A 23,083-nucleotide genomic window follows, 5' to 3' on the forward strand; every position below is an offset into this window, starting at 1 on the left:
TGTTAAATTAGTCTTTACGTTTAGGTTACTATTTTTACTTTTGTATATCATGTTTTACTTTGTGCTCACATATTATGTCAAATGAATTGCGTGGAATGTTTTATATCTAGTTATAAGTCTAGGATTCATGCTCCTTTCATACGTGCTTAATATTGTATCTATTTATAAGTCTAGGATTCGTGCTCCTTTCATACGTGCTTATAATTAACGAGATTGGCAGAAATAAATAAAATTCACTCTGCATATAATACCCACTAGTTCAGAGATACAAATCGCCCGGCCATTCCTATATAAACCCGCGCCATTTGTAGCATATTCAGAGAACTCAGAGAGCTTAACTCTATCACTTGCCTGAACACTCTCCAGTAAATAAACTCAGATATATGTGTTTTTATTTCACACAACACATATTCCGGTAAATGGAGGTATAGCGGACTTCGAGACAGCACGACGGCCAGCGCGTTCCAGCGGCGAGTTTCTACGCTTCACCCAACGAACCCCTCATCACGAAAAGTTACAGTCTACACTCCACAACACATAGTAATATAAGAAAAAATAAATAAGTGTCTCTAGAATTTTATTTCAATTCAGTTATAATTTTTCAGACTTAGGACGATGATCCAAAATTCGCGTTTAAAAATCTAGTTACCACACAACATAAAGCTTAGTATAGCGCCATCTATTTCAGCTGCCAACGGTGGTTCGATTATTAATTCAACAAAGACTCTTTGTCTCAAGTATTATTTAGATAAGTAGGTATAGGTATGTAACAAATATATTATGACACCTACTTGTCGAAGTTTTAAGATTCTAAGAAGTCTTAAGATTTAAGAAGCCCTACATATTGAACTTTAACATCGAAATAACCTTTCAAAATGTCACCGCAGGCTTTAAGAACACCCTTTGTGAGACATTACGTAAATTCAGAACACGCTCTATCGTAACGATCAAAACAGCCACATTAACCTATATACCTACGATATATATTTACGTATTCAAAGATGTTATTTATTACCATTGCTACAGAACTAACAGAACATTGACCTAAAAACTTCAAGGCACTACTTTCAATATAGTCTGTCAAGCCATTTCCGTCAGTAAAAACCGGCCAAGTGCGAGTGGGACTCGCGTTCCAAGGGTTCCGTACATTAAGTACGACTCACGCTTGACTGCACATTTCTAATAGGGTTTCCTGTCATCTATAGGTAAAGAACTATTTTGTGTATTTTTTTCATAATTTTAGACCCAGTAGTGTCGGAGATAAAGGGGGGGAATGGTAATTTTTTGCCTATTTTCTTGAATTACTTCTAAACGGTTTATCCTAAAAGTATATAAAAAATATATATTTGAAATTCTTACAATGAGCTCTTTCATTTGATATGTAACACGATATAGTTTGCAAAACTTTATTTTTTAATTTTCTCATTTACCCCCCAAAAGTGGTCTCCATATTTAAAATTCATTTGTTTACGTTAGATGTCCGTCTTTGGGTCACAAACTTACATGTGTGTACCAAATTTCAACTTAATTGGTCCAGTAGTTTCGGAGAAAATAGGCTGTGACAGACGGACAGACAGACAGACGCACGAGTGATCCTATAAATAAGGGTTCCGTTTTTTCCTTTTGAGGTACGGAACCCTAAAAAAGCTGAAAATTCAAAAACGCTAACGCAAACGGTTATTGTTCCATAGATAATTTGAATTTCGCATCTTATTCTACTGACAAATTTATTTGACAGACTATAAGTTGGTCCGTCATTTTGTAGGTATCGGGGGGCTACCGCGAAAACCGAAATTCGCAAATTGCGGGGAACATTCTCTTTTACTCGAATGAAGGCTTAATTAGACTGACAGAGAAACTTCGATTTTCGCGGTTATAGCCTTTAGCCCAGTTACGTCTGTGGTCAAACTTAAGCCCCGCATTCACACTCCTACCTATGGGGGTTGCGGACTACGAGCCGTCCGAGCCGTTTAGCCGTTTGTAGGACGGCTCGTAGTCCGCAACCCCCATACTCAATCCTACCCAACGAGGCGGACTACGAGGCGGCCTACAAGGTAGGAGTGTGAATGCGGGGCTTTAGGTACTTGACCTAGGGTTGCCATACATCAGGATTTATTTAAATAAGTGCCATTAAGGCCCCATTCGCACGACAAAGCGTTTGAATGACACAAATGGATAACCATGTATGTATTCACACGACAGCGGTGGCGCTTTTTATCAAGCGTTGTTGGATTTTTGACTTTAAGCCTTGGTCGTTAAATTAAATCGAATTTAGAGTGCGGACGGATTCAAGCGCTTTTTTAACGGGCGTTGAAAAAGCTGTCGTGCGAATGGGGGCTAAGGGTATAATTACAAAATTCCAGCTCAATCAGACATTAGGACAGGTTTAATTTTTTTTTAATCTTATCTTTATTTTATATTCATTCGAGCGAATCTACCGTATACACCGTGACCCCAAATTGCACTGAAACCCGTCATTACAAATCTGATCTGGCACCGATTCAAGCTGGAAACTTAACCGTTTGCTACAGGAGTGCGTGCAAAGCTACAGTTTCAAACTAGGAACATTGCCAGCGGGTTTATTCTTCATTTAGAAGATAATTGAAATTAAATTGACGGATAGTAGGGTGGATGACACTGATTTAAACTTTCACGATTATTTAACACTAGCTGTGCCCGCGGCTCCGCCCGCGTGGAATTCAGTCTGTGTCAGTAAGCGGCTTTGGTAGGCGTACACTGCGTACAGCGTGGCACGTACCGTACGTCGGTCTATACCCGACTCTTTTAGTATGGCGCCCGGCTTTGGAACGCGTACAGCGAGCCACGTACGTCGGATTACGCCCAACGCTTTGAGTATGAGGGCGCCGAGACTTTGGTAGACGTTCAGCGTGGCACGTACGTCGGTCTACGCCCGACTCTTTTAGTATGAGGGCGCCGAAGGCGCCCCGCTTTGGAACGCGTACAGCGAGCCACGTACGTCGGATTACGCCCGACGCTTTGAGTATGAGGGCGCCGAAGGCGCCCGGCTTTGGTAGGCGTTCAGAGTGGCACGTACGTCGGTCTACTCCCGACTCTTTTAGTATGAGGGCGCCGAAGGCGCCCGGCTTTGGAAAGCGAACAGCGCGCCACGTACGTCGGGCTACGACTGCCTCTCTGAGTATGAGGGCGCCGAAGGCGCCCGGCTTTGGAACACGTACAGCGAGCCACGTACGTCGGATTACGCCTGACGCTTTGAGTATGAGGGCACCGAAGGCCCCCGGCTTTGGTAAGCGTACAGCGTGGCACGTACGTCGGTCTACGTCCGACTCTTTTAGTATGAGGGCGCCGAAGGCGCCCGGCTTTGGAAAGCGTACAGCGCGCCACGTACGTCGGGCTACGCCTTACGCTTTGGGTATGAGGGCGCCGAAGGCGCCTGGCTTTGGGACGCGTACAGCGCGCCACGTACGTCGGGCTACGACCGCCGCTTTGAGTATGAGGGCGCCGAAGGCGCCCGGCTTTGGTAGGCGTACAGCGTGGCACGTACGTCGGTCTACGCCCGACTCTTTTAGTATGAGGGCGCCGAAGGCGCCCGGCTTTGGAAAGCGTACAGCGCGCCACGTACGTCGGGCTACGACCGCCGCTTTGTGTATAAGGGTGCCGAAGGCGCCCGGCTTTTATAAGCGTACAGCGTGACACGTACGTCGGGCTACGCCTGACACTTTTAGTATGAGAAAGTCGTAGTCGCTTGGCTTTGGTCCGCTTCCAGCGCGCCACATACATCGGGCCACGCCCGACTCATTTAGTATGAGGGCACTTAAGGCGCCCGTCTTTGGAACTGGTACAACGCGCCACGTGCGTCGAGTTACGCCCGATGCTTTGAGTATGAGGGCGCCGACGACGCCCAGATTTGGTAAGCGTACAGCGTGGCACGTACGTCGGTCTACGCCCGACTCTTTTAGTATGAGGGCGCCGAAGGCGCCCGGCTATGGAACGCGTACAGTGCGCCACGTACGTCAGGCTACGCCCGCCGCTTTGAGTATGAGTGCATCGGGCTACGCCCGACTCTTTTAGTATGAGGGCTCCGAAGGCTCCCAGCTTTGAAACTGGTACAGCGCGCCACGTGCGTCGGGTCACGCCCGATGCTTTGAGTATGAGGGCACCGGAGGCGCCCGGATTAGGTAAGCGTACTTATAGCGTGGCACGTACGTCGGTCTACGCCCGACTCTTTGAGTATGAGTGCATCGGGCTATGCCCGACTCTCTTAGTATGAGGGCGCCGAAGGCGCCCCGCTTTGGAATTGGCACAGCGCGCCGCGTGCTTCGGGTTACGCCCGATGCTTTGAGTATGAGGGCGCCGAAGGCGCCCGGCTTTGGTAAGCGTACAGCGTGACACGTACGTCGGGCTACGCCTGACACTTTTAGTATGAGGGCGCCTAAGGCGCCCGGCTTTGGAACTGGTACAGCGCGCCACGTGCGTCGGGTTACGCCCGATGCTTCGAGTATGAGGGCGCTGAAGGCGTAACGGCGGACGTAAGTACTCTTATGATGTATCGTACGTCTAAATCGGTTAAGGCATTCAGAAGTTAAGGCGGAATAAAGAAACTCACATAAATAAATATATACCTACATACACTCGTCTTTCTTTTGGGCAGTCGTGAAGTGTAAAAAGACGGCACTGTGCAATTAGGGGCAATTAATTTGTTTAATTTTGTTGTATTATTAAATCAACATAATTATTCAATTAAATTTGTTGATACCCGGTCTTCTAAACATAAAGTTAATTTGGCAAAATCATTCCTCGGTGGCTTATTCGTGTCACTACGTATTAAATTCAGCGCCATCTGTTAGTTTTCCAGGGTACTCAATAGTGGTAGCACATATTTGAAAAAAGTTTGCCCCTCCTTCCTAAGTAGCGCCATAAGATTCAGGGGCAAACTTAAATCAAGCGGGTGTTGTGGCTACCCCCCCCTTTTAGGGGTTGAATTTTTATAGCCTATAACCTGGCCGGAGATTTTCTCGACAGATTAGTAAAGTTTGCATCAGAATCCGTTCAGCCGTTTTCACGTGATGCGCGTTCAAATAAACAGACAAACAAATAAACAGACAAACAGACAAACAGACAAAAATTCTAAAAACTGTTGGAACGTGTTCTGTTATCGATTCTAAGTATTCCCAGCCAACTTTTTTTCAAATATCTTCCATGTACAGACTTTCGAGTCTTTCGACCCTCTACAGCTTTATTATATGTATAGATAGATTATGAAACTGCACAACGGGACTTAATCGCGTATTTAAGTTTTAAGATTTACCTCCGACACTTCGAGGACGGCGTTGTCCCCGTGGTCTCGGAGAAGACCACGCGTAAAACTTAAATACGCGATTAAGTCCCGTTGTGCAGTTTCATAAGGGTGGATGACATTCGGAAAATCGCGGGGCACTTTTGGATGAGATTAGCCCGGGACCGGGATAAGTGGCGTACACGAAGAGATGCCTATACTCAGCAAAGGGCGACTGAAGGCTAGAATGATGATGAAATTGATCAATTTAGATCAATTTAGACTTGTGAATATAATGGTACAAAATAAATACTTAGTACAGTGTCGGATTGAAAAAATAAGATAGAATAATGCATTCTTAGACCTATCTTGTGACAATCAAAATATCAGACCCTAAGTTGTAAGTAGCCGTGGCGGAAAAAAGTTTTTAGAGTAGGACGAGTAGGTACCTACCTCATGTATTCAAGAGACATAGGGTCAATGCGCTAGTTTTCGTCTGGTGTCAATTTCCGTCCACTTGACGAAATTTTAATATAAACCTTCATTGCTGCATAAATTTGGACTTATTGCAATCCTTAATATCTAAACAATTTATCTATCTACATAAAAATCATATTTCACGGGAAGCAAATTACATATGAAATGTATTATTTGCTAATCCGTCAAGTGGACGGAAACTGACACCGGACGGTAAACTGACGCAATTACCCTATATATTTTCTAATAGCGACGCCGTTGTTGCATAATACAATATTAAAAGGCGGATACAATATTTAAGGCAAGTGAGTTCAAGTCAATATTCTAGTAAAATTCCGAAAATTATTATTAAAAGTAGGTAAGTAGTTAAAAGAAATTGCATTGATATTATATTAGTTGTAGCTGAATGTAGGCTCGAGAGACAGCTTTATTACTGAACCATTATCGATGAAACTGAAATAACGGCGATGTAATGAACTGCGTCCGTTATTCGTCCTGGAACTGTAATTCACGAACACGTTACAATGGGATGGAGATAAAATTTAGTGGTTTTTAGTTCGAGCACAGAATAAATAATAGTACTAGCAGGTACTAGGTACAGAAGACTCACTCTCTAACAAAACGCGTCAGTTACGATCAGTACAGATATGGCCGCTAGGGGCGACAGCGCCACGCGCGGCTTATGGCTTTCCCCAAAATTGGGGTGGAACGGATGTACTTTTATAGCAAAGCGACGAAATCGCGGAGTGAGCCACGCCTGGTTCGAGTTAAAATAATACAAAAAGCTTGTATAATGGTGTTGGCCGGTCGAAGTATTTAGCAGATGGCGCCAGCATAGCTTGCCCTGTCAATCCCTAGAAATGTGTCAAATTTTTTCGGAAATGAAATGTGTCAAAAAGTCATTGCGTCTCACTCTCGCATTAAGCAAAATGTGAGACGTAATACACATTGGACAAAGAAATCGGACAGGTGGAATACCACCTTAAATACCTCTAGGTCTGGAAGTCTAAAAAACACCGGACAAATGTGAGTCGCGAGTCGGACTCGCCCACCGAGGGTTCCGTACTTTTTAGTATTTGTTGTTATAGCGGCAACATATATATGATCTGTGAAAATTTCAACTGTCTAGCTATTACGGTTCATGAGATACAGCCTGGTAACAGACGGACAGTGGAGTCAGTAATAGGTCCCGTTTACCCTTTAGGTATGTACGGAACCCTAAAAAGCGAAGTCGCTCCAAGAGATATATCTCAAGTAGACTTCCGATCAAACTCCAAACGCTCGAGATACCGATCTCGCCGAGTGCAGTATACACAGTGGGCTCGGGTAAGCCGATAAACTATGAAATTCGATGCCTTTATAGTTCGTTTTTAGCATTAGAAATAAGGTAAACAATCTTGATGTGTCTTTTAATTGAAAAACACATTTTAAAAATAAGTTACGGCGAATATCTAACAATTATGAATCGAATACGATCATTTATATTCTTCTGCTTTCATAAGTAATAGTTTTTGATTTTTATTAAAGCGTTTTTTAATTAAAAGACGTGTCAAGATCGCTTACCTTGTTGCAAGTTCTTTCTAATGCTAAAAAAAACGAACTTTAGGTTGACTTACGCTAGATCAGGCCGGAGCTTCCGGCGCTTCGTTTTCTATGGAAAGCATAGAAAATGACATATCGGACGCCTCGCCCCGGGCACGGCCTAGTCTAGCGTGAGTCACCTTTCTGGTGATAGTAAAAGATTGCAAGTAAGTAAAAAACCGGGCAAGTGCGAGTTGGACTCGCGCACGAAGGGTTCCGTACCATAATGCAAAAAAAAAACAAAAAAAAGGGAAAAAGAAAACGGTCACCCATCCAAGTACTAACCACTCCCGACTAGGGTGACCAGACGTCAGGAATTTTCCTGACATGTCAGGAATTTTAGGCATATGTCAGGAATGCGGCCGGAAAAGGGAAATGTCAGGAATTTTGGCATTTCCGTTTCCCGAAGGACAAATAAACAAAACAATAAAATGGTATACACAGTAAAAATAATATGTTTAATCAAAATAACAAAAAAAATAGTAAAACAGTTTACTGACATAAGTATTTCCCTTTACGAGCTTAGAACTTCACTTCTTTCATTTAAAAAATCACCTTTTAACTTAACATTAATTGAGATCAGCTTTTATTCACATTATTAATACAAATAGTTTACTACCAATAACGTAAATCCGTAAAAGTACATAGTCTCGGGCGTTTGCTACTAGACGCCATGTTAAGGACACGACACGCGCACTGTTATAACGTAGAAACTGGACTAACGGTGCGCCGCGCGGCATGCCAATGCACCCCCCCTCCCCCCCGGCACCTCGCCACCCGCCGCGACAGCTCATGTCAGGAATTTCGGCCGAAAATCAGGAATTTTGTCAGGACTTTTGAAATTTGTATCTGGTCACCCTACTCCCGACGTTGCTTAACTTTTGTCAAAAATCACGTTTGTTGTATGGGAGCCCCATTTAAATCTTTATTTTATTCTGTTTTTAGTATTTGTTGTTATAGCGGCAACACAAATACATCATCTGTGAAAATTTCAACTGTCTAGCTGTCACGGTTCGTGAGATACAGCCTGGTGACAGACGGACGGACGGACAGCGAAGTCTTAGTAATAGGGTCCCGTTTTACCCTTTGGGTACGGAACCCTAAAAATCAGCATTAATAGTTGCAAAAGAAACAAACCACCAAAGAAAACCAATGTTAACGGCTGCGACGTAGCGCTACGCGCGTAGCTTATAATTTATATTAGACTAGCTGTGCCCGCGGCTCCGCCCGCGTGGAATTCAGTCTGTGTCAATAAGCGGCTTTGGTAGGCGTACACTACGTACAGCGTGGCACGTACGTACCGTACGTCGGTCTATACCCGACTCTTTTAGTATATGAGGGCGCCGAAGGCGCCCGGCTTTGGAACGCGTACAGCGAGCCACGTACGTCGGATTACGCCCGACGCTTTGAGTATGAGGGCGCCGAAGTCGCCCGGCTTTGGTAGACGTTCAGCGTGGTACGTACGCCGGTCTACGCCCGACTCTTTTAGTATGAGAGCGCCGAAGGCGCCCGGCTTTGGAACGCGTACAGCGAGCCACGTACGTCGGATTACGCCCGACGCTTTGAGTATGAGGGTGCCGACGACGCCCGGATTTGGTAAGCGTACAGCGAGGCACGTACGTCGGTCTACGCCCGACTCTTTTAATTTAATTTTTAATTATCATTTATTTAAGGACCAACTGAGATCATTTTTGTTAGTACTTACGACTATGACTTATAAACTATTGTTAGTATTATGCTCTATATGCTATACAATGTCATTTGGTTACACATGTTATAGAGATAAATAGAGATAAATTTTAGTATGAGGGCGCCGAAGGCGCCCGGCTATGGAACGCGTACAGTGCGCCACGTACGTCAGGCTACGCCCGCCGCTTTGAGTATGAGTGCATCGGGCTACGCCCGACTCTTTTAGTATGAGGGCTCCGAAGGCTCCCAGCTTTGAAACTGGTACAGCGCGCCACGTGCGTCGGGTCACGCCCGATGCTTTGTGTATGAGGGCGCCGAAGGCGCCCGGATTAGGTAAGCGTATAGCGTGGCACGTACGTCGGTCTACGCCCGACTCTTTGAGTATGAGTGCATCGGGCTATGCCCGACTCTCTTAGTATGAGGGCGCCGAAGGCGCCCGGCTTTGGAACTGGCACAGCGCGCCGCGTGCTTCGGGTTACGCCCGATGCTTTGAGTATGAGGGGGCCGAAGGCGCCCGGCTTTGGTAAGCGTACAGCGTGACACGTACGTCGGGCTACGCCTGACACTTTTAGTATGAGGGCGCCTAAGGCGCCCGGCTTTGGAACTGGTACAGTGCGCCACGTGCATCGGGTTACGCCCGATGCTTCGAGTATGAGGGCGCTGAAGGCGTAACGGCGGACGTAAGTACTCTTATGATGTATCGTACGTCTAAATCGGTTAAGGCATTCAGAAGTTAAGGCGGAATAAAGAAACTCACGTAAACAAATATATACCTACACTCGTCTTTCTTTTGGGCAGTCGTGAAGTGTAAAAAGACGGCACTGTGCAATTAAGGGCAATTAATTTGTTTAATTTTGTTGTATTATTAAATCAACATAATTATTCAATTAAATTTGTTGATACCCGCGGTCTTCTAAACATAAAGTTAATTTGGCAAAATCCTTCCTCGGTGGCTTATTCGTGTCACTACGTATTACGTATTAAATTCAGCGCCATCTATTAGTTTTCCAGGGTACTCAATAGTGGTAGCACATATTTGAAAAAAGTTTGCCCCTCCTTCCTAAGTAGCGCCATAAGATTCAGGGGCAAACTTAAATCAAGCGGGTGTTGTGGCTACCCCCCCTTTTAGGGGTTGAATTTTTATAGCCTATAACCTGGCCGGAGATTTTCTCGACAGATTAGTAAAGTTTGCATCAGAATCCGTTCAGCCGTTTTCACGTGATGCGCGTTCAAATAAACAGACAAACAGATAAACAGATAAACAGACAAAAATTCTAAAAACTGTTGGAACGTGTTCTGTTATCGATTCTAAGTATCCCCAGCCAACTTTTTTTCAAATATCTTCCATGTACAGATTTTCGACCCTCTACAGCTTTATTATATGTATAGATAGATATACCCACTCTATTTGTCTATGACTTAGTGGTAGAGAGCTTCAGGCTTCAGGAAAGGCTACAGTACAAACGACCATATTCAGGTATTAGACCAGATCATAGAAAAATATGTAGAGTTTAGAAAGCCATTATACATCGCCTTTATTGATTATAAAAAAGCGTTTGACTGTATATCACACCAAAGCATATGGGAAGCACTGGAAAATCAAAATATTAACAGCAAGTACATACGAATAATAAAAAACATATACTTAAATAGTACAAGCATAGTCAAGCTCGACCGAACTGGCAACAAAATAAATATTCTAAGAGGAGTAAGACAAGGAGACCCACTCTCTCCAAAACTATTTATATCAGTCCTCCAAAACATAATGAAAGAGCTGCCGTGGTGTAATGAAGGCAGTGCCGGATTTACCACTAGGCTGAGTAGGCTGAAGCCTAGGGCGGCAGATTTTAGGGGGCGGCAAAATTGGGTCAAAAAATATTTTATGTGCTGTTCAGATAAATAGGGTAGACCAGAATTTTAAGAAAGCATAATTTGTCGATTTTGCCGCCCTCTGTCATGTCAAGACCTTCTTGAAGAACGGAACCCTATAAATGTACCTACCATTTTCTCGAAAAATTTCGCGCTCGCTACGCTCGCGTTTTCATTTAAGTACCTACATTGTTTGTGACCCATGACCCATCTGACTACATTATAAATTTGGGATGGTCGTCGATTCTTGTATCTTCGTGGTATTATGGGTTCCGTTTTTCCTTTTGAAGTACGGAACCCTAAAAATTTACCTACGTACTATTTTCTCGAAAAAATTTCGCGCTCGCTACGCTCGCGTTTTCGTTTAACTAACTACATTTTATTGTGACCCATCTGACCATATCATTGAATGATATCACAGAACCTAGTAGAACGCCAGCTGTAATGTCCACGCTATCGGAGCAGCTTCCGTCTACTATACGGCTCATATGCGTCTACCGGATAAAAAGCTAGCGATCCATTTGTATGGCATAGTCTTTCGAGCAGACTCAATGCCAGACCCGACCGAACTCCTTAGCTATATCCAGCCTGACTGCCAATGCCTCACCTTGATTCTCAATGGCCAAAACCCAGCGGTACCCACCGGTCACCGATCAGATCAGGCAAATATAAAGAGGTTGCATCGTCATTGAGTGACAAAAACGGCCTATATAAATCTGTATGTAGAATGTGACATTTGTGACGTCACCTTATATGCATTTTAATATGGCTATGGTGTGTTGTACTATAAAATTAAACGCCTCTGACAGGAAAGTACTTTAAAAAACCTATAAGCGAGGCGGATAGGGGCGGCAAAATCGGCATAGCCTACGGGCGGCAAATGTCTAAATCCGGCACTGAATGAAGGCGTCTACATAGACGGCAAATATCTCAGCCACCTTCGCTTCGCGGACGATATCGTCTTGTTCGCAGAAAACGCCATACAGCTAGAAAACATGATGGCGGAACTTCAAGCTGTCAGTAGCAACATCGGATTGGAGCTCAACGTAAACAAAACGAAAGTTATGACAAACCACACCCAAGACCCAATCCACGTAGCTGGATCCTCAATCAACTACGTCAACGACTACATATACCTCGGCAAGCAAGTGTCATTCCATAAGGACAGAAACGAAATAGAAGTCGATAGACGAATCGCTCTGACTTGGAAGAAATATTGGAGCTTTAAAGAGGTAATGAAGTCCAACATACACCCATCTGTAAAGAAAAAAATCATGAATACTTGCCTACTACCATGTCTTACGTAGGAAACATGGGTATTTGATGCAAAAACCAGAAATAAAATACTAACTACTCAGAGAGCACTAGAAAGAAGCATGTTAAAAATAAAATTAAAAGATAAGATCAGACACAGCAAAATTAGACAACAAACAAAAGTACTCGACGCTCTATCCTACGCCCAAGGCCTTAAATGGAAGTGGGCAGGTCACGTGGCTAGGTACCAAGATGGCAGGTGGACAAAGAGAGCGACTACATGGAAAGGACCAGACGGAGACCGCAGACCTGGAAGACCAAAAGGGAGATGGAAAGACGAGATCGTAGAGATTTCCGGAGAAAATTGGACAGAAATAGCATCCGATAGAGACAATTGGAAATGCCTGGAGGAGGCCTTTACCCGCCGAGGGGTCCACACCTAAATAATGTGTTCAAATTTAAATTTTAAAAGATGACATTTTATTCTTACTGCTAAATCAATATAATTTTCAATTAAATGGACAAATTCTAAATATGTAATTATAATATAAGAACAAGAATTGACTTAAACAATAATTTTAGAACACTTTAAATTTAAAACTATTCTTAAATGCATGCTAGTTGGAAAAAATATTATAATGTAATAAGTAAAATAACTACAACTAAATAATGCATGTTATGTATGAATTTGGAATAATAAAGGCTTTTTTATTTTTATTTTATTTATTTTATTTAGTGGTAGAGATGCAACGGATAGTTGTTTGGCCGGATACCGGATATTCGGCCTGACCATCGACCGAATATCCGGTATCCGGCCGCCGAATTATCGGCCAGCGGAACTACACCTACATTTCGGTTTTTCAGGTGCGCATTCTGTAGGTTTGCCTGTTTCCTAGCATACGTTCGCGCGGACTAATTTCTAGGTTCGAAATAAGTGCGCGTTCAGTGCAAGTCAGTGGAATGATTAAATAGTTTTAAAATAATAAACAAGTACGATTATGACCGTGTCTGTTTCTTAAATCCAATTTGTTTACTCCGAAATCAAGCAATGTTACTATCCGGTATCCGGCCGGATAGTAGGTCACTATCTGGTATCCGTATATCACTGTATGGAATCCGGCCGGATAGTAACATAATGGCCGGATAGGCCCGATACCAGATAGTAACCGGATATCCGGTGCATCTCTACTTAGTGGTGTTGATTATAATGTTAAATAACGACCGGCCCCGGCTTCGCACGGGTTAGCAAATTATACACCTAACCTTCCTCGAATCACTCTATATAGGTGAAAAACCTCATGAAAATCCGTTCAGTAGTTTTTGACTTTATCACGAACATACAAACACACAGGCAGACGCGGCGGGGCCTGCGGGGACTTTGTTTTACAAGGCGTAGTGATATAGAATAACATGTGGTTAAATCTCTGTGTTTATTGTTCCCCACGGTGTACAGTGTTGCCTACTCGGATTTTGAAAAAATGCTAGAATAATGTCCAGATTATGCCAAAGTTTTTGAAATACCTATATTAAAAACATGCTAAAATATATCACTTGAAACTAGACACTTAAAACACATACATTTTTCAAATTTGTCGCCTTCTTCTACTGACAAGATCTGCTTGACCAACTTTATATAGCCCGTCGACGTCCATCCGTCCACTAAAGTCAAAATTCATATATTGAAAATATGAACCACATAAGGCGATGGCGCATATTGTTGCTGCCAAGTTGGTGCAAACTTGGCTAAGACTAAATTATGCTAAAAAATATGCCAGATGCTGAATGGAAAATTTTGGTGCCAAAGCGAATGAAAATATACCAGATCTGGCATCATTTATGCCAAGTTGGCAACAAAGACGGTGTTGGCAAAAATAACACATGACAGCAATCGTAGCACTTACCCTAAAACTGATGGCTCCACTGCAGTTCACGTCGAAGGCCTTGAACACGTAGTGGGCGTACAGAGCTGAATCTGTAACAATGTAGCCAGATAATCATTTAAGGATTAACCTTAATTAGGATTGTTCATTTTTTGACCCCCATATTTATATATGATGACTTTACATTCAGCCACAAGAAAGGTAAATAAAACATTTAAAAAAATGAACAATCCTAATTTACTTCCTTTCTAATTTGTGTGTGACTTGTGACGAATGAATTCTATTCACCTAACAGAATTCATTTTAGTTTTGGTGGGTATTTATTGGAGTCTGGCCAATTATTGACACTTATACTAAAATGAATTCTGTTTATAGGTTTGTTAATTATACAAAATTAATTTTTAGTTTAGGGTGGCCAGTTATTAACCGGTGGCCAGTAATTGACGATTTACCGTATAAAGGTTAGGTCGATACTCGCTTGGTATTCTTGAATCTAACATCACAAATAACTATTTTCTGTACTTACTGCCGTGAGGGAAAAACTTGGCGTAAATATCCTTGAAGGAGTCCTCGTGTACTACGCCTTCCGGACATTCCTGTGGAAGAAAGAAAACATGTTTTATATCTAACTCATTTTAACTTAGGTTAGGTACTAGCACAGAATAAATAATAGTACTTGGTACAGAAGATTCACTCTCTAACAAAATGCGTCTGTTACGATTAGGACAGATATGACCGCTAGGTGGCGCAAGCGCCGCGCGCGGCATGTGGCTAGCCACCAAAATTGGTGTGGAACGGATGTATATGTACTTGTAGCTACTTGTTGCGACGCGACGAAATCGGAACAATAAAAAATTACCCTACAGCACAAAATCAGTTCAATACAGTTTCACTCTGTGTGTCAAAACACGGAGAAATCGGCCTGTTTTGAAATCACAGTTGTTGTGTTCAGCTCGTTAGTATTATCAAATTGACACGTTTTTAACCCTCTCATTGCTATAGCTGCAGTAATTACTAAATTATAACTATATACGTGATTGGAATCGAGAAATCATTGCCCGTGACCCTAACGACCTCATTAGTGCTCAAACGTGGGGTTATTATCGACTTCACACGCTAGCGTGTTACTACCATTGATACTCGAAAAGTTTTTTCATTTCTCATGCTCTGAAAGAAGGCTATTGTGGTGTAAAGGTGTGCAGAAAATGATACGTTTCTGCACTAGAGCATTTTAGGGCTCTAGTACGATTTTTTTTTATGATAAACAATTGAAATTTGGGTATAAATTAATATTATTTATTGATAAAGGCCGGAATAAACAAACATAATAAAACTTGGGTATATATGGATTTGTTATACAATTACTATTCTGATATTTGACTCCCCATTCCATAAATAAATTGTTAATTAAAAGTACCCCCAAAAATACTATAAAAAGTAATAAGTACTTAGTCATTAAAAAAAAGATATTTTCATTTTACTTTCCTCGTATTCGAAGTGAGAAGTAGAGAGTTTAACTCGGGTGAAAGGCATCAAGCCTCGGACTATTGGCGCTCTCACCTAATCTACTATAAATTATTGATCATACAATTTCATTCAGGATTTATGCGTGGCGTCGATACTAAGTGCTACATACCGGCTTGATATTTTCAGAACTTGAGCGATATAACTTCGAGATATTGTCGAAAAGTAAAATAGTCACTGAGTGGTATGGCATGCCAGTCTTTCTTTCAGATCACGGGGACAATGCCATTCTCGAAACGTCGGAGGTAATTTTTTACTCTGGTTAGCATTCAATGTGTGGTTTGAGTTAGTCGCAATATCTTACATGGCGTTTTTAAAATTTAAGACGGTATTAGGGTAATTTGCCAGTAACAGGCCACCTGTTAGTAACTGGCCACACTAAACTAAAATTGAATCCTATTCACTTATAAACAGAATTAATTTTAGTATAAGGTGGCTAGTTATTAAAACTTTATAAGTACTAAAATGAATTCTGTTTATAAGTGAATATAACTCATTTTTAGTTTAGGGTGGCCAGTTATTGGCTGGTGGCCAGTTACTGGCGAATTACCCTAACTCCCGTAACAATGGTTAAACATAAATCGGTGTTTTTCAGAGTAGAAAGCCATTATCTAAGTACAATATTTATTACGCTTCAATAATGGTAAAGGAACATAATTGACCGTAGTCAGGCGTGGCTCACTCCGCGATTTCATCGCTTTGCTACAGGTAAGTAGCTAAAACCCATACAACCATTTCCAGTCGCCGTTACGACACGGTGTAGACACATCTTGTGTCGACACCGTCTGTTTCGGTCACAATTCCAGTCGCAGAGTCGTCGCCGTGTCGACACAGTTACCAGAAATGGGGAAGGGTCGACACATGACACAAAGTGACATAAAGTGTGGTCGCCGTGTGCACACATTGTTACGAGTTTGCGACTACTTTATGACAAAATCATTCGTTCATTCGTTCATTTTGTTCCTGTCAAATGGAAACTGTCAGATGGAAAAATAGTTAAATAAAAATAAGTGACATTAATACGCCATCTCTAAAACGGATTGCAAGACGTAATTATATATTGTTTGCATTTATATTACAATAGGACTTAAATTATTATGGGGAATTAAACTGCTCGAGTGATTTGATAAACTAAGTGTAATATAATCAACGCGCCACCACATTGTTTTAGTTTAGCCGGAAATTAAATTGTTTACTTCTCAGTGCCTGTGTTCATAAATATATTATTTGATGCATTTTTAGTACTTCGATGCGTATACTATACTTAAATAACAGAAATAACGCTTTAAATATGGTTTAAGGCTGAGAAATATTGCAGTCAGAAAGTAGTCGCAAATGTTTCGACTTTGTGTCGACTCTGTGTAGACACATGACACGCGCTGTCAAAAGTAATAACAAAGTTACTGGATTTGCAAAATGGCTCCTTGTGTTCATTTGTTTTCAGATATTCTCAAAGTGTAAAAATGCCGTGGTCAGAGATGGGACTTAATAGATTAACTGTTTATTCGACTAATTAATGGAATAAAAAAAGTTAATCCTCAAATTTTAATCGCGATTAGTTTAGTCGACCTAACATAGATTGAAATTGAATTAATCTGAATATTAATCGAATAAATTAATCGATTAAATCTCGGTTGGAAGTTGACAGGGGGCCATTTTTGTACGTAAAAATAATAGAAATGTCTTGCATGCAGATGGTAGCCAAACACTTTGTCATAAAAGTCGAGATGGGTGGGTGTTTTAGGGAGTGCCAGTAGTGTGTTTGTACCGGTTTTGGACCAGAACTTTTCCGCCAGAGGGCGCCAGTATGTATGCGCAAGGTAGTGACAATTTAGTTCACCCTACTCCCCGCTAGATGGCGCCACTGTCTATGCGCAACGTTAGTTCCAAAGGTCTCCGCTAGATGGCGCCACTGGTTAGTTCACTCTAGTCCCCGCTAGAGGCGCCACTGTCTATGCGCAACGTTAGTTCCGAAAATATCCGCCAGCCCCGCCGGAGGGTGACAGTATGTATGCGCCGCTGGTTAGTTCACTCTACTCCCCGCTAGAGGCGCCACTGTGTATGCGTAAAGTTAGTTCCAAAAATCCCCACCAGCCCTGCCTGGGGCCGACAGTATGTATGCGCAAGGTTAGTTCTAAAAATCCCCACCAGCCCTGCCTGGGGGCGACAGTATGTATGCGCAACGTTAGTTCCAAAAATCCCCACCAGCCCTGCCTGGGGGCGACAGTATGTATGCGCAACGTTAGTTCCAAAATTATCCGTCAGCCCTGCCTGGGGGCGACAGTATGTATGCGCAACGTTAGTTCCTAAAATTTCCGCCAGCCCCGCTGGAGGGCGACAGTATGTATGCGCAAGGTTAGTTCTAAAAATCCCCCGCCAGAGGGCGACAGTATGTATGCGCAACGTTAGTTCTAAAAATCCTCACCAGCCCTGCCTGGGGGCGACAGTATGTATGCGCAACGTTAGTTCCAAAAATCCCCACCAGCCCTGCCTGAGGGCGACAGTATGTATGCGCAACGTTAGTTCCAAAAATCCCCGCCAGCCCTGCCTGGGGGCGACAGTATGTATGCGCAACGTTAGTTCTAAAAATCTCCACCAGCCCTGCCTGGGGGCGACAGTATGTATGCACAACGTTAGTTCCAAAAATCCCCGCCAGCCCTGCCTGAGGGCGACAGTATGTATGCGCAACGTTAGTTCCAAAAATCCCCACCAGCCCTGCGTGGGGGCGACAGTATGTATGCGTAACATTAGTTCCAAAATTATCCGCCAGCCCTGCCTGGGGGCGACAGTATGTATGCGCAACGTTAGTTCTAAAAATCCCCACCAGCCCCGCCTGGGGGCGACAGTATGTATGCGCAACGTTAGTTCCTAAAATCCCCACCAGCCCTGCCTGGGGGCGACAGTATGTATGCGCAACGTTAGTTCCTAAAATTTCCGCCAGCCCCGCTGGAGGGCGACAGTATGTATGCGCAAGGTTAGTTCTAAAAAGCCCCCGCCAGAGGGCGACAGTATGTATGCGCAACGTTAGTTCCAAAAATCCCCACCAGCCCTGCCTGAGGGCGACAGTATGTATGCGCAACGTTAGTTCTAAAATTCTCCCGCCAGAGGGCGACAGTATGTATGCGCAAGGTTAGTTCTAAAAATCCCCCGCCAGAGGGCGACAGTATGTATGCGCAACGTTAGTTCCAAAAATCCCCGCCAGCCCTGCCTGAGGGCGACAGTATGTATGCGTAACGTTAGTTCCAAAATTATCCGCCAGCCCTGCCTGGGGGCGACAGTATGTATGCGCAACGTTAGTTCTAAAAATCCCCACCAGCCCTGCCTGAGGGCGACAGTATGTATGTGCAACGTTAGTTCCAAAAATCCCCACCAGCCCTGCCTGGGGGCGACAGTATGTATGCGTAACGTTAGTTCTAAAATTCTCCTGCCAGAGGGCGACAGTATGTATGCGCAACGTTAGTTCTAAAAATCCCCACCAGCCCTGCCTGGGGGCGACAGTATGTATGCGCAACGTTAGTTCCTAAAATTTCCGCCAGCCCCGCTGGAGGGCGACAGTATGTATGCGCAAGGTTAGTTCTAAAAATCCCCCGCCAGAGGGCGACAGTATGTATGCGCAACGTTAGTTCCAAAACCATCCGCTATGAAATGTTTAGATGTCTCCACTTTGTATGTGAGTTGTTGAATCGCTTAAATGAATAGATATCCCTAGTGGCGCCTTCGTCGGTGGACACCGCTAGTTAATTCCAAAAATCCCCGCCAGCCCCGCCCAAGGGCGACAGTATGTATGCGCAACGTTAGTTCTAAACTTTCCCCGCCAGAGGGCGACTGTATGTATGCGCAACGTTAGTTCTAAAACCATCCGCTATGATATGTATAGATGAGCAGCCGTCTGAGTATTTCTAAAAAAGTCCGCAGAGTCAGAGGGGGTTCAAGGTAAGTTAATTAATCTTGGTCAAGCAAATCTAGTCAGTAGAAAAAGGCGGCAAATTTGAAAAATCGTGGGCTAGCAACACTACGTTTGAATAGTTCGAAAATCGTGTGTCATTTATATCTCATCTGTGGAACTGTTTTGTTTACATTTCATCGCTGTTCGATGTACATTCCTGCCTTTTGTTCGTTTCCTAGGGATACCATACTTTAGTTTGCTTTACATTGCTTCTGACATATCCGGCTTGACAGACTATCGATTCGCTTAACAATATAGATGTCGCTAGTGGCGCCTCGTCAGTGGACACCGCTAGTTATTTCCAAAAACATCCGCTATGAAATTGCAAAAAGGCCCATAATGTTTGTTTTAAAATATGAGACATATATCGGCGTTTTTTTTTAATACCACGTCAGTGGCAAACAAGCAGACGACCCCGCCTGGCAGTAAGCAGTCACCGTAGCCTATGAACGCCTGCGAATTCTATAGTTTACACGGATGCACTTTTATTTGCGGTTGGTTTTGTCGCTTGTGCTTATCAAATGTATGGAGTTTGTAGTTTACCAACCGTAAAGGGGTTTTTCTTTTATTATACCACATTGGTGGCAAATAAGCATACAGTCCGTCTGATGGTAAGTTGTTACCGTAGCCTTTGGACGCCTGCAACTCCAGGGTGGATACAAGCGCGCTGCCGACTGCCCAAAGATTCAATAACTTTGTTTTAAAATATGACGCTTATATCGGCGTTTTTTTTAATACCACGTCGGTGGCAAATAAGCAGACGACCTCGCCTGACAGTAAGCAGTCACCGTAGCCCATGGACGCCTGCGAATTCTATTGTTACCACGGATGCATTTTTATTTGCGGTTGGTTTTGTCGCTTGTGCTTATCAAATGTATGGAGTTTGTAGTTTACCGACCGCAAAAAGATCCAGATTTTTTTTTATATACTACGTCGGTGGCAAACAAGCATCCGGCTCACCTGATGGTAAGCAGCCACCGTAGCCTTTGGACGCTTGCAAGTTCAGACTTTTGAAACCTATACATCATCATCATCATTATTATCATTAGACCCTCAGGAAAACCTCGACAGGGGACACCTCCGGTCCCCCTGCTCATGTAGTATTTAGGGTTTCTAGCACACTTATTTACGGTTGATTTTGTCTCTTTTGGTTATCAAATGTAGTTTGTAGTTTGCAGACTGCAAAAAGGCCCAGATTTTTTTTTTTTTTATAATACGTCGGTGGCAAACAAGCATCCGGCTCACATGATGGTAAGCAGTCAACGTAGCCTATGGATGCCTGCAACTTTAGAGTTGTTACATGCGCGTTGCCGACTGCAAAAAGGTTCAATAAGTTTTTTTCTTTTTTTATATACCACGTCGGTGGCAAACAAGCACACGGCCCGTCTGGTAGTGAGCAGTCACCGTAGCCTATGGACGCCTGCAATGTCGAGATGTTACATGCGCGTTGCCGATCGTTGAGATGTAGACCGTGACGTTCGAAAACAAAAAGTCGTATGTGACTGTAAACTTCCATTCACCGTAGAATTTGACAGATAGAGAGAGTTTGATGTATTTGTATGAAATTATAAGCAAATATCAGCCGTCATGAATTAAGTATTGTAACCTTAGTCAGATAATGAAGCTTATTTGAAAGATTATTAACTCTAAGTACTAGAAATAAAGTAGATTTTACTAATGCTGTAATTCTGTAATGCGACATGGTCATGAAACTCGTGCGATGTTGGGGGTATACTCTTCAATCTTTTCAATCGGAATGGTCAGAGGTCAGAGTTCAGAGGTCAGAAAGTCCGTGAGGGACAGAACATACGCAAAGTGACGAAATTGAAAACACGTTTTAATATACCTGACAACATATCAAGCATAACCTACGTAACTTGGTCGGGTTATTTGTTACCTAACATAAACCATACTAAATTCACTGTGGGGAATTAAAAAAAAATGTGAGAATGTGACAAGGACAAACAATAATAACGCTTTCTCTGCTACTCCTACTGAAAGATTACATAAGACTATCTCGTTTGGTCATTTCCATGCGGAGGGGCTTTTGCTGGAGGTGCTAAGAAAACACAACATTAGATCATTCCTCTCCGTGCCTCTTAAACAGAAAACTTTAATCTGGAAAGACGCGGGGGTGTGGTTCGTAGAGGTGACCAACCCGAAAATCATCAAGAGAACTTATGTGTTTTTTGACTTCGAATAAGTGTACGTCTGTGTATGTCTGAAATAAAAAAATGTTTAAAAGTGAATGACTATTTATTTATTTACCAATCATTTAGGTATTTTATAATGTTCCCAATGCGAGTACAAAAAAAATGCAAAAGCTGGTTTTTCAAAATTCGTTGTTAAGGGGCTCCTTGGCGCTAATGACATTCGATCTGAATCCTTTAGTTTTCTAATGTTTTTAAAGTGAGAACTTCTTTAGCGGCGTTGGGCACTTTCTGAGACAGCGATCACGTGATCGTAACGTTTAGATGGCCACTCAAATAGATGGCAATTAAATCAATAAAGAAAAACTCAATGACATTACATGAAAAAGGTTCTAATCTTGTACGGGTTGAAATACGAGGATCTCACAGTTACATTCAAACTTTATATCACTCAAATATAATTCAATAAAGCTACATCTTGATGAAATCGCTAATAAAAGTGAACTCTAGTAATGGTGAATAAAACTCAAAATATCATGATCAAATATATTTAGATGCGAGATCTGCAAGGTAAATTTACAATTTCTATTCGAATTTTAAAGAATTAACTGTACAAATTTGAATTTTAAACAAGCTCACTGACCAGCAATTTCGGACTAAAGTTTTTCAATAGAAAGGAGGATACATAGTGCTGCAGACATTTTGGCCTAGTCATTGAGTTTTCACTTCTGTCGGCACTCCCGGAGTGCAATCCGTTGTTTTTTTGTAGCTATAATAGCAACGACTTTTAGCAATATAGTATGCCATATTTACTTCAAAGTTCATTGTCTTCGAGATATTCGACATCAAGTGAACAATTTTAGGCCAACAACCTGGTTTTCAGGCCATAGCTTTTGTGTTAATTATTTTAAAATTTACATCTCTGACCAGTTTTTAGAGACGTCAAAGACAAACCCAAATATGCAGATTTCGTACATGTAAGATCCTTCACAGCAATCCAGCTACGAAAAAAGTGTTATTTTTAGACAATGTTTAAAAAAATCATAAAAAAATAAGTATTCATTAGTTTCAAAATCCGGTAGACAAGAATGGAGATTAAAGATTGAAGAATCGGTAGCCATTTGTCTTATAATTCTATCTGAAGTGTAAATGTAGAAGTAACGGCTCAAACCTTGTCAAATATCGATGAAAACCGCGGGGAGCCCCTTAAGGTGAGGTTGTGTAGAGCAATGTTTCAGAGTTACTAAGCGTGTGTCATCATCGTCGTTAAAAATATATCAAGTTCGATTTCAAACAAAAACAAGACCTAACCTAATCAAAGCAAGTGCTATACCATCTACATATTATGCATAGTAGGTTCTGCCATCTTGTGGGTCCCATTGGAAGTATAAACGTCACATTTACGTCTCGCGCCAAAAATCAGATGGCTCCTATGCTGTATAGTTCATGCATGCTCCCT

At 42.5% G+C, this 23,083-nt stretch overlaps 1 protein-coding gene across 1 annotated transcript in view; it reads right to left on the reverse strand.

Moving 5' to 3' along the window:
- LOC134676194 (Kv channel-interacting protein 1) overlaps window positions 1–23,083 on the reverse strand; it is a 53,906-nt gene that overhangs the window by 6,842 nt on the left and 23,981 nt on the right. Inside the window, exons 2-3 of the mRNA XM_063534523.1 lie at window positions 14,531–14,600; window positions 14,026–14,096 (exon numbers count right to left, since the gene is read on the reverse strand). Coding sequence (XP_063390593.1) covers window positions 14,026–14,096; window positions 14,531–14,600 — 141 coding nt within the window. The remainder of the gene's footprint in view (window positions 1–14,025; window positions 14,097–14,530; window positions 14,601–23,083) is intronic.

Source organism: Cydia fagiglandana, chromosome 24, assembly GCF_963556715.1.
Source record: "Cydia fagiglandana chromosome 24, ilCydFagi1.1, whole genome shotgun sequence".
NCBI lineage: Eukaryota > Metazoa > Arthropoda > Insecta > Lepidoptera > Tortricidae > Cydia > Cydia fagiglandana.